This window comes from Sus scrofa, chromosome 3 (genome assembly GCF_054392235.1).
Source record: "Sus scrofa isolate SSC_HxYL_T2T_F1_AM1 chromosome 3, Sscrofa_HxYL_maternal_Yorkshire_Landrace_v2.0, whole genome shotgun sequence".
Classification (NCBI taxonomy): domain Eukaryota; kingdom Metazoa; phylum Chordata; class Mammalia; order Artiodactyla; family Suidae; genus Sus; species Sus scrofa.
In genome coordinates, this window is record NC_139385.1 from 41,424,724 (window position 1) to 41,437,366 (window position 12,643).

Genomic DNA, 12,643 nt, shown 5'->3' on the forward strand with positions numbered 1-12,643 from the left:
ATCTCATCTCCCACCAGCTAAGTTAGTTGGCAGGTAGCTGTCAAGCACGAGAGAGAAGGAAGGACCTTACCTGTCACTGTAGGCAGCGGCAGTGGCGGGGGTGGGCTGGGCGTAGCGGTACGCAGCATAACCACCCTAAAACACAAGGAGAAACTGGACTTAGGAAAGCAGACGAGGCCGACTCCGGGCGCCCGATTGTGAGATTGCAGCAGAACAGCAGTTCCCCACATCTACCAATCTAAAGTGGAGGTTAATGAAAGCTTAGTATTGAAGCACAAGTATCAAACGCACCAGAAAGACAAGGAGTGGACGGCCAACCCCAGCTGCATGTTACAAGGTTAGCCGCTGTGAGCCAAAGGGAGAACCCAGATCCCCTTTGAAAGAGATGTACCTACATGTTAATTAATGGTAATTGTTTGGGGGTGGAGAGGATTATGGGGAATTATTTAAATACGTTTTATACTTTGCTGAACTTTCCAGATTTTCAAAAAATGATCACGCTCTGTTAAGCTATTCACGTAGGTCTCGTTCAAACGATCTTTGATTACTTCCTTAAAAACCCAAGATAGGTCAGGCCAATGCCCCAATGTCATACTTTTATATTTATTTTAAAAATAAGATAATGCTTGGATTGAAAATTTATTAGGAATCTCTTGTATATGTCGTTCAACCGCTAAAGCAATTACAGAGGACTGTCTTTAGCTTTCTAAATGTCACGTAATGATTTGAAAAAAAGGAATGGTGAGTGCTTAAAAATTCTGTCTTTTCAGCTAATGATATCACGGTGGTTCACATGGGGAACTTGTTTGGTGTGGAAAATATGATAAAGTCTTCCAATTTGTAAATAAAATCATTAGGAGAGAAAAAAAATCTGAGAAAAGAATAATTAACATTTAGTTGTATGTACCAGTAATTGCAATTGTTCAATTAAGCAGAGGACAAGCAAATGGGCATATTCGAAAGGAATTGTGTTCAGTGGAGCATTGATTATCAAACTGTGAAAATAACAGAGCTTCTTGCTCAGCAGACCACAGCGATACATCAACCGCTGTCGAATGATCTTAGCACAATTAACAAACAGGATCCAGTCTCCACTGATAACACAGGGACCATTCAGGATCTAATTAGAATATATGGTCCCATAATCCTCTGGGAGGCAGAAGGGTTCTCACCCTCACTAGAAAGGAATAATTCCAGACATACTATGGAGTCAGAGGGTCTCAAACAAAAAAACAAAACAAACAAACTTGGTATATTGGGGAGATTTAATGGTGTCTTAGCTGAAAGAGTTTATTATATTTAGCTCCATAAGTAGTAAAAGAACTAAGTAGTAGGGTAGGAAACAAATGAATAAGAAGATTGCAAAAAGATGTATCAAAAGATAGATACACTGGTCTTTGTAATTTCTTTCTACTCTCTGCCAATCCCAGCTAACTTTCAGAGTAAATTTGTTCTCACTGACATAGCAACTCCAAAAAAGCTGGTTTCTCCTTAATCAAGTTTGTTCTTTGGATCATTCTGGAAAAGACACATCCAAGACATCCTGACAGATAATCACCAATAATTTGGAGCCAGTATTTTCTTTTTTTTTTTTTAAGTCTCTCTTGAAAAACAATGTGGAAGTTAAAAAAAAAAAAAAAAAAAAGAAAAGAAAAGAAAAAGAGGTCTTAGCCAGACACCACCTGGTGTTCCAAACACCATGTTCTCTAATTAGGAACGGAGAAACTCATTAAATGTGCTGAGCTGTTGTAAAACCAAAGCAGTTGTCACAGGAGCACCACGCTCAAGCTACAGACTGATGGGCTGAGGGGAAACTGGGTCACCAGATTTCTGGAGCCATTCTTTTCATCTGCTTGCCCATCTCCTCAGCTTTCATCCTGCAGCCACAAAGACACAGGTGTGCAGATATGTATGTTAGACTTAATGAGGTGAGGAGGGGCTGGAACTGGCTTTCTGATTGCCAGGAGGCATTATCTGTAACCAGCTGAGAGTTCTGAGTGGAGAAAGTGAGTGTGCGTGTGTGATTTTTTTTCTTTCACTCCCAGAACAAAACCCCAAAATTACTGCAAAGATCTTTGCATTGAGTGCCATGTGAATCAATCATGATTTGGTGACTGTGAATTTGGTCCCAGATGGCTTGTAAACTCTCTTTGTTTGAACTCTGTACAACTCCCCCAGCTTCTGCAATGGCTTCCAGCAACCCAGTAGGTAGAGAGTTTGATAAGTGGGAAAAACTGTGGCAGTGCAAACAGAACACACCTAGGACAAAACTCACCAACTACTAGGTTGACAACATGCATATCCAACGGATGTGTGTACACCTGGGATCCTTCTGCACAACAGAGAGGCTTGTCTATGAAGCTTTAGGAAGGACCCATTCTCTATATATTTGCCTATGAGCTGGCCACTTGAGAAAGTAAGTGTGTACTTCCGTGTGAGACAGGGCCAAGTAGCCATTGTCTTCACACTTGCCTTTGTTATTTAAGAAGGTGTTATAAACCTGATTCAAGAGTCAAAATCATGGTCTGCTAAAGTCTGTGGAGCCAGTGGAGGGATTTTGACCTTGGTCAGTAAGGTCCTTGTTATCCAGTAGACCCGATGATGAGTGAGATGATGAGTGAAATGTTCTATATCTGTGCTGCCCAACATGTGGGCTGCTCATCCTAAGTTTATTGAACCCTTGAAATGTGGCTGGCACAACAAATGGAATTTTTAATTCATTTGCGTTCATTTGAATTTAAATGTGAATAGCCACGTGGGGCTGTTGGCTACCATATTGCACAGTCCAGGTCTAAGTGATCCCTGAAATGTGTAATAAGCGGAAAAAGAAAAGGATTGGATGGCGTGATACCTCCACATCTGCATATTGTATAACCTTCCTTTGCTATTTTTCTTCCATATGAAGTCCGTTTAAGGGGAAAACCAGAGTCGTGTATTAACGCGGTGTATTTGTGCATACACTGTAAAATGATCAAAAAATTAAATTGCTTTAATTTGCCTTTCTAACAGGTGACTCTAATCAATTTTATTGCCCCATATTTTGCAGCTCGCTGAGCATAGCCCCAGCTTCTGCAAGGTTCTGGGGTAATGTCTGAAAAAGAAAGCATTCCCTTCCATTTGTGGTCACCAAACCATGTTCCTGCTGAAAGTGGTCCTCCCAGACATGAGGACAAAAAATACGTCCTTCACAATTAGATTTTTACCACCACCCAACCAAAGCGCGGGTGGGGCGGGGGAGAGAGAAGGACAAGATAGTTCTACACTCCCTACCTCTCCCTACCTCTTTTTTTTTTTTTTTTTTTTTTTTTGCCATTTCTTGGGCCGCTCCCGTGGCATATGGAGGTTCCCAGGCGAGGGGTCGAATCGGAGCTGTAGCCGCCGCCCAACGCCAGAGCCACAGCAATGCGGGATCCAAGCCGCGTCTGCGACCTACACCACAGCTCATGGCAACGCTGGATCCTTAACCCACTGAGCAAGGCGAGGGATTGAACCTGCACTTTCTTAATTTGGGAGTTCCCTTGAGGCACAGTGGGTTAAGAACCTGCAACCTCATGGTTCCTAGTCGGATTCGTTAACCACTACGCCATGACGGGAACTCTGCACTCCCTACTTCTAAAACATACTTTGCACATGCTGGGCAGCAAAATACAAATGTGACCTTATAGAAAGAATAGCTTTTAAATGGTCATTATGGAGCTCCTCTCCCACCACCATGAAGGATACAGACTCATATGATCAGAAACACTTCCTCTGTCAGCGAGACCTCTGGAGGGCCACGGGGTGGGGTGGGGGGCACTACCAATGAAGGACCTCTAATGACACCCCCAGGTATCATTTCAAAGCAGTGCTTGCTGGGATATTCATAGTGACAGAGAAAGGCAAGGTTTCATGACCAAACTGGTTTGAGAGATGCTGAGTGAAATGAAATGAAACTGGTTACTCATTTGCGGAACTTCACAAAGCAGTACTGATAAGCCCTGTGGATCTCCGCTGCATCTCAATGTGGTTTGACAGTGGAAATCACACTTTGAAATACTTTTGGAAAAGATGTTCAAATAGCCAAATGGCAAATTGCTTGGGAAGTGATATTTTTGTGTGCTGGTGGGGACATGGGGAAGGGTAGGACTTAACATGTGTGTGTTTGTGTGTGTTTCATGGACTTCATCACAGAGGCCCCCTCCTTTCCAAAAATATCCAAGGATCTCACTTTGTGCAAAAACAGGTGGATTAATATATACACAACATTTATGCATGATAACGACATGTACAAGAATATTTGCCAAACATTAAACTGAATTATGAATCGTTACTCTTTATCTGCATGATATGTTCAGCTGTGTTTAAAGCATGAAGAAGTCCAGTTTTCTTGAAAGATGAAAAAAAAAATTGATTTTGGAAATTTTAGTTATTTGGCCCTCTCCTAAGTCCAAGTATCCATTTTTTAAAATATTAGATTTCTTATTAAAACTTGTTTAATCTTACAGTAAGAAAAAAAAGTGCACTTTCTTAATTTGGGAGTTCCCTGAGGCACAGTGGGTTAAGAATCTGGCGTTGTCATTGCAGCGGCCTGGGTCGCTGTTGTGGCACAAGTTCAATTCCTAGCCCAGGATATTTCGCATGCCATGGATGCAGCCAAAAAAAGAAAGTGTACTTTCTTAATTGACTTAATACCAAACAAAAATGAGAGTTGCAGGTTATAGGGAACTCCATGTGATAAAACTCACTGCTCATCTTTAGTTTTATATTCTTCTTTCATTTTATTTGAGAGTTATAATGTTAGCTATAGACCAGATTTGGATACTTAGGCGCTTAGGCGGCTACACTTCAATGTATGTGTTTGTTGGTTGTTTTTTTTTTTTTTTTTTTTTTTTTTTTTTTTTTCTTTTCCTTCCTACAGGTTCATTCCTTTGGAAGTTGCTTCACAGTGAGAAATAGCTTTGAGAGCTATGGGAAAAGTTGTGAAATAAATTGACAAGAAGCTGCATTGAAGCCAGGGAAAGTTATAAACTAGGCTGACCCTCCATGCTGGATGTAGAAAAGGTTTCTGGTTTCACCATCCCAGTTGACTCCAGGAACCTATTAAAGTATTTCTCAGACAATTGGCTCAATGAAACCCATGAATTCTGTTCACTGAATTTACATGAATTGAAGCCAAATACATTTTAAGACTAGAAAGGAATAACCAAGCCAGACCTCCATGTTGAGACACACATAATCTAGCAAAAAAAGAAAATTTCAGGATGAGCATCTCTATTCTAGAACAATTCACATCAAAACTGGAAAATTCAGTTAAGTCTTTCCTCCTCCTATGTTAGAGAACATCTCCCCTCCCCAGAATTGTCTTGTTAGTAGGATTTCACAGCAAACCCACAATCAATAGTGAGGAGTTTTTCCACCAGCCGGGATTTCATACCTGCAGCAATTTATTGCCATACACAGGCTCTTGATACACTACTCTATAAGGAAACAGAAATGTAATGTGTTCAATGCAAAAATGAAATAAAAGAAAATGCATAAGTCAGACAGAAATTCCAGAGCAATTCATTTACAAGTTTGCTTCTCTTATTTCACCAAGACCAACTGTGACCCATCAAACCAAAAGAAGGACCAAGCCGTGCCAAACATTTCTTACTCGCAAATTTCTGTAACTGACAGTACGGAGAAGGTGGGGGCGGGTATCAAGCCCCACACCTGGCATTTGTGTTATAACCTGTGTTTATTTTCAGAGAAGAAAAAAAGGATACTTTCATGGCTTCTGTCCCTTCCAAGGATATTCCGACAGCTCAAGGTAACTATCTTACATGTATCACTTATATCTCATGATTGGAATTCTCTGGAACAACTGAGGATTTAATGCTGATGCCTATTTATTGAGGCATTTCAGGTGACAGCATAGTTGCAAACGTAGCTGTATCAATGCCTTTATGTTTTTAATATAATTTCAAATAACAATAGATAGCACAATGGCAGTTCATGAAACAATGAATCACACTGAAGCTACTTTTAACACATACGACTAGCAATGCTATGGGTGGGCGTGTGCACAGGTCTAGAAAAGCTTCTGTGAATGTGGCTGTCACTTCGGTCAAGTCCAGCACTGGCCGGATCTCCAGAGAACTCTTGGGCAGATGGGGAAGCAGTTTGTGGATGTGAGAGTTAAGTGTGGGTGAGGCTAATCTTTTCTGTGAGCTGCTCTAGTTGGAAGTGAAATATTCCAGTTCCAGGGCAGATCACAAGGTGACTGAACATTTTAAGAGATTTAAGGACCTGCCTTATAAAGCTGGGTGAGTGTGGTGTATCTTATACAGTCTGGCTTTTCTACTTAGACTTCCTTTTTAAGTTAAAATCCATGTCTGTGGAATTATGCCTGTACAAGTTCCTCCCACCCTCTCTCTCATTTGGATGTTTCAAGTATAAATATTATTATTCTGGTGCCCTACCCACCCCAAAAGCTCTCCATTCTCCACTTCTCACTCTCCTCCCTTCCTTTCTTTCACTGTATTAATCAAATTTGCTCAACAAGGACAAAAATATCATTCTGTTGGTTCAGGGCTTCGGGGTGGAGCTCTGTAGCTTGAATCCCAGTCTCAGTGAAGATTTCTGGACCAATTATTTCATCTTTTTTTCTGAAAACAGTCTCCTCCTCTGGGGAAAAAAAAAATGGAGGTAGTGGGTAATGGGTAATGAAGTTGCCCCTTGATAGGGCCACGTGAGGAGGGGACGTGAAGAGTGTCACTTAAAGGGTAGACATTTAACTTCCCGATGGGCTCTTGTCTCCCCCTCGGTGACCGGCCTAAAGCCAGCCCTCCCCTGGCTCCCTCTGAAAGCAGTCTCAGGAGTAGACACTTGGGGTATTTATGTGAAGAACTTCTGCTTTCCAACATTACACGTTCCCGAAGCTACGGACACCCCTCTGTCCTGAGTTCAAACATCAGTGAAATGAGGACATCTCTTTGCTTCAAGATCTATGGATGGCAGAGTGACATGAATTCAGGTTATAACTGCATTAGCCATGGTGTCAGTAAGAACCTCATTATAATAGGATTTGGGCATGATGGAAAAACGCACTGGCATCGCATGGAGACATATTTGCTGGGTAGCCTCAGAGCTGCTCTAAGTGTTAGAAAGAATAGGGCCTTCCTAATCAAAGGCGGGTAAGGTTAACACTTATATTCTCTATCAGCTCCCTCTCTCCCTCTCTCCTCTCCTGCTCCTGTCTTCTCTTCTTCCCAGTGCCCAGAACTCCAATCTCTTACTCTAGATTCTACCGAGAGTCTGTCAGTTCCTTTTTTATAGCCCTGTTATCTCTTCTTTCTCTCCATTTTCAATTCTTAACTTTTCATCAAACATCATATTCTTTGATATCTCCCTGAGTGGGTCAAGACACGTGTCTGGACTAAGTTCAGTTCAGGAACCCTTATTTTCAGCCCCTTGATCAATGCTTGCCTGATGAGATCCAGCACTTCACCCCTAAACCTAACAGATTGCTTTGCAGGTCCAAGGGACATGGCCTTGCTGCTTCAACATGCAAACAATTGATCATATCCGTGAATCGTCTCTCCTGTTATTTATATCTTTTCTTCCTGTAACTTGGCCCACTTTTTAATTGAAGAGAATTTATAGACATGTGCACCACTAAGTGATAAGAGTGAACTTGGAGACTTGATACACTAGCTATGGAAGCTCATTTCTTACCTTTTGAGATAAAGGCACGGGTGTGTGTGTGCGTGTGTGTGTAGTGTGTCCTTGGATAGAAGGGACCCCCAGAAAATGACCTTTGTTACCCTCTTTGCAGACTCAGAAACCTCCTATGTCCTGTGATGAGTGGCCATCTACACTGGACCTGAGCGTGATGGGCGGCATTTCTCCTACAGACCTGGGTTCTCCAGTAAGAGTATTTTTCCTTGCCCTCAGCCCAAGGGCAAGTCCCTGGTTTTTACCATAATTTCTGGCTCCCCAGCATCTTATAACAAATCCACTGCCCCAAGTACTTTCAGGGTGTCTATGATCATTTCTCTCTCTTCTCTGTCAATCCTTTATTCTCTGAAACGTTTCAGGAGAGCTCATTCTAGATATGAGGATGTGGCTTGCTGGTTGTAGTGATCCTGTAGCTCTTGCTTTTTTCTTTTGTCTTTTTAGGGCCACACCTGAGGCATATGGAGGTTCCCAGGCAAGGGGATGAATCAGAGCTGCAGCTGCTGGACAACACCACAGCCACAGCCATGCCAGATCTGAGCCGCATCTGGGACCTACACCATGGCTCATGGCAACACCAGATCCTTAACCCACTGAGTGAGGCCAGGGATTGAACCTGCATCCTCATGGATGCTAGTCAGATTAATTTCCACTGAGTCATGATGAGAACTCCTTTTATTTTGTTCTGTTTTGTTTTGGGGGATCCTGCAGATCTTTCAATGACTTCCTCCATGCTTCTGCAGAACTGAGAGATGAGAGGAGGGCCTCCAACCTCCAGTGGGAGGGATGGAGAGACCTTGGGCAACAAAGAGGAGGAGCTGGAGGAAGTAGGGTATGCACAAAAGGAGAGTCGTTCTGATGCCCCTGCCGTTATGGTCCTTGGGTTGCTCTGATACGCTGTCAAGGCTGAGAACAAACTGACCTTCCTTAAAAGCAACCCCCGCCAGAAGCTCACTATCTGCCCAATAAAATGAAAAAGAAATACCTGATGACCACCTGCCCTCCCAGGATTGCCAAAACCTATTGATTGTGCATTCTTTTTAATGGGATGGAACAGGCAAGTCACAAACTTCCTTTATATAAAATAGAACCTTGTATAATTTTTAACAAATCTTTTGATTCATCATTTCATTAAAAAAAAAATGGAGCACGGGGTTCATTTCCAGTCATGAGAACACACCAATATCTCAAAGGACAGAGGACTAGCAGCTTGAAAAAGCACATTCAAGATTATAATATACTTGGGAGTTCCTTCGTGGCTCAGGGTTAACTGACCCGACAAGGATCCATGAGGATGTGGGGGTTCAATCCCTGGCCTTGCTCAGTGAGTTAAGGATCCAGTGTTGCTGTGGCTGTGGTGCAGGCTGGCAGCTGCAGCTCCTATTCGACCCCTAACCTGGGAAGTTCTGTATGCCATGGGTGTGGCCCTAAAAAAAAAGAAAAAAAAAAAAAGATTATACTTCTGGCCAAGGTGAATACTGCTGCCCTGTAAGCTCTGGTGTTCAGGAAATATTCATAGTCTTTCTCACCTTTCAATCAACTTAAGGTCATCTCTGAGCCCTTGGTTTGTTGCTGTAATGGGGACACCTGGGTCTCACTGTCCCCACCTACGTGTGCCTTCCAGCAGCAACATTCCCAAGCTGCCATCTGACATGGAGCCAAGTACTCCCAAAGCTACCTTCCTGGAAAGAGGGCAGCAAGGTGCCATGTAACCAAAGCTCCAAATTCATGTTTCAGTGAGTTTTTTCTGTTTGGAATTGCCTGCCGAAAAATCTTTTTGTCATACTATGAGCTATGGGGAAAATATATAAATATTGTTGGTTTGATAGGGGCAAGAAGAACAGATTTCTAAACCTAGATACCACGAAACTCAGGACTTAATTTTACTGACACAACTCCCCTCATCTAAGCCCCACCCAGTGGGAAACAAAAAGCCCTAAAGGACCAAAAGCACCAAGGGACTTTGGGAGAACTTTTCTCCCTGAACGGACTGTCTCTTTCCATCTCAGTCTGGATGCTGGTGTATTTGCTCTCTTCTAAGTCCCTCTGCTCTCTCCCTTTGCCTTTTTTTTTTTTTTTTTCTTTTCTTTTTAGGGCTGTACTCACTCCACGTGGAGGTTCCCAGGCTAAGGGTTGAATTGGAGCCACAGCCACACCCAATCCGAGCTATGTCTGCAACCTATAGCACAGCTCACGTCAATGCCAGATCCTTAACCCACTGAGCAAGGCCAGGCATTGAACCTGCATCTTCATGGATACTAGTCAGATTCTTAACTTGCTGAGCCATGACGGGAACTCCTCCATCCGCTTTGTTCTCGTGGAATTTAACTGGTCCCAACCAATGCGACATTCTCCATCCATTACTCTTAACCACTGACTTTCCCCCTTATTTGTGGGATCCTATAGCCTGTGCCTTCCGGCAGCTTCTGCTTCCTATGATGCAACAATCTATGAGGCAAGAGAAAGACACCAATTTGACCTACTCATAGGACAGCACAAATTAAAAATTCAATACAGTAGTATCATTTTACAAAAGATGAGGTCAACTGTTGTCATTTCATAGGGATGAGAACATTCAGCAAATGATAGCTAATACTATAATATGTTTGATTGTTTTTGGGGTTTTTTTTTTTTTTTTTTTTTTTTTTTTTTTGCTTTTTAGGGCCACACCCACAGCACATGGAGTCCAATCAGAGCTACAGCTGCCAGCCTACACCACGGCAATAGTGACATCAGATCTGAGCCATGTCTGTGACCTACACCACAGCCCGTGGCAACGCCAGATCCTGAACCCACTGAGCAAGGCCAGGGATGGAACCCGCAACCTCATGGTTCCTAGTCAGATTCATTTCCACTGCACCATGACGGTAACTCCGTAATATGTTCAAATTTAGTTAGGCTTTGTCATGCCCACATTTCCCCGCCTTTCGTAGGTTTCTATGAAGATAGTTTACTTTTTGGTGGATTGTCGCATGTTCTAATCTCTCCATCGTTTCTCTGCTTCCCTCCATTTCCCAAATTAAAAAAAAAAAAAATCCTAAACTAAGTCCTAATTCCCTCCACCTTCATCCTCTATACAGAGGCTACACTGGGGGCGGGGGTAGAGACTGATTTTCAGGTGCATTGGGTGGGTATCTGAGGGGTGGAGGAGCACCAGCCTACTTAGCCCCCATCTGCCTCTCTATTTAAAATGACATCAAGTGAAAGTTTGGAAAAAGAGAACTTGAGAAGGTTTGAATGGAGCTATAACCACAGACAGGAAATTGGTTATCCCCTGGATGAATAGAGAAAGTGTAGCGTGTTCATTCATTTATTTTTAAGGGGGGGAAAATAAACTGACCTACAGATTATAATGAATGTATCTGATGCAATAATAATAGAATCAAGTTCATCACTGATGGAGATTAATACTCTGTCTCGAAATTGTAATTATTTGAAATTCAAAGGGAAGCAAATTAAATAACTAGCATTGTTCCTATTTTCTAGTAAATTGCATCAATTTGGTCAGAAGTATGGTTTTATTTTTCTTTGTTATCTAGTCTATAAAACAACAAATATGATTCCACTTAATTTATTTAAGGTCACTCATAACAGAAATAATGATATGATTTAGAAAATACCCGCCCCCGACCCTGCACATTTCTTTTAAATGGTGTTTATTCGAACTCATTTTCGTAACATCGCTGCTAATAAAATAACATGGGTGAAACACTACCTCTGGATCAACTTAGGTAAATTTAATTATGGGCCCCCTAATGAGAACATCCTCCTTTTCCTAAGAGTGGAAAGCTCAAGTGAAGTGGTACCATCAACACACAATTCTAAATTTGACAACTACTTCAAAGTCAGGTACCCGTTTGGGGGAAGTGAAGGGAATAAGGGAGTGAGAACAAAAAGAGTGGGATGCTCACATTGGTCTAGATTTTGTTAGGAGCCATTTCTCGCTAAAATCATCAATGGAGGGAGAGAGAGAGATGGGGGCGGGGGAAAGAAATATGTTTCGAGCTGTAGTGCCAAACAACTACATGTATGGACAAGAAAACCTCCAAAACATCAGCCATGAAAATATCTTTTAACCCTCTAGAGCTGGTAACTACAGCTGTCATCCTCAGTACTATGCAGAAAATGCACAGACCATAGTGAAACCTTGAAAGGGAATCTTTTCTGGAGGAGATGCTTGAATCTGACCTGGGAGGAAGAACATCTTTTTTTTTTTTTTTTTGAGCAGGGGTGGTGTTTTGCACTGATTCTGAGATGTAAAAAGGAGCGTGTGCCCCTCACTCCACAGGGGTCGTGAGCAGAAGGCCTTCTGTCCTCAGCCTCTGGACTCTCACCCGCAGAGAGAGGAAACCCAGTAGAGAAAGGCACAGCAAACTTGTAAAAAGAATGACTCCGGGAGGAAACAAGGATGGCATGCATGTTCATGAATACTTACATAAATGTCTGCACCATAAAATCCATCCTGGTAAACAACACTGCAAGGGTGCACACACAAAGAAAAACATTCATATTAGTGCATTTCCCCATGCAGACACACCAACCCCTGCACTGGTGAAGTTAGTCTGGTCACAAGATCCGAGACACAGGAAACTCGAGGAGCCTTTTCACATGGGTTAAGGAGGTTGGAGACAACAGCAGTCCATCAGACCGAGAAAATTAGGCTGGGCTTCCGCGTCCGCCCAGAATCAGGACGTGGTGGTGTGCTGGGTACCACATCTTCCCATCTCTTGGGAGGGGCACAGAAATGCAAAGGGGATTGATGTTTAAGTGACCTGAGCAGATAGGAGGGTCAGAGTGTGTGCATTCGGTCAAACCCCTGAGCTCCCCCTGGGGGGAAAAATCATCTGCTTAAAATTTATGATGGATTAGAGTAGGGATGCAGATGTCACATTTTCAGTATGGGTGATGCTGAAGGGACACTGGGGGAGCTGCATGATCCAAATGATTG

General features: G+C 42.6%; 1 protein-coding gene across 47 annotated transcripts in view; it reads right to left on the reverse strand.

Moving 5' to 3' along the window:
- Nucleotides 1-12,643, reverse strand: part of RBFOX1 (RNA binding fox-1 homolog 1) — a 2,264,635-nt gene that overhangs the window by 47,034 nt on the left and 2,204,958 nt on the right. For 23 of the 47 annotated variants that reach the window (XR_014840851.1, XM_085017654.1, XM_085017653.1 and 20 more), the window contains 2 exons: nucleotides 5,414-5,456; nucleotides 71-135 (listed from right to left, as the gene is read on the reverse strand). Coding sequence is in view for 45 of the 47 variants with exons in the window: in XM_085017654.1 (XP_084873780.1) it covers nucleotides 71-135; nucleotides 5,414-5,456 (108 nt within the window). In the remaining 2 variants the exon portion in view is untranslated. Of the gene's footprint in view, nucleotides 1-70; nucleotides 136-5,413; nucleotides 5,457-12,130; nucleotides 12,171-12,643 lie in introns of all 47 variants that reach the window. The other 24 variants (XM_021088068.2, XM_021088064.2, XM_085017651.1 and 21 more) reach the window with 3 other exon arrangements.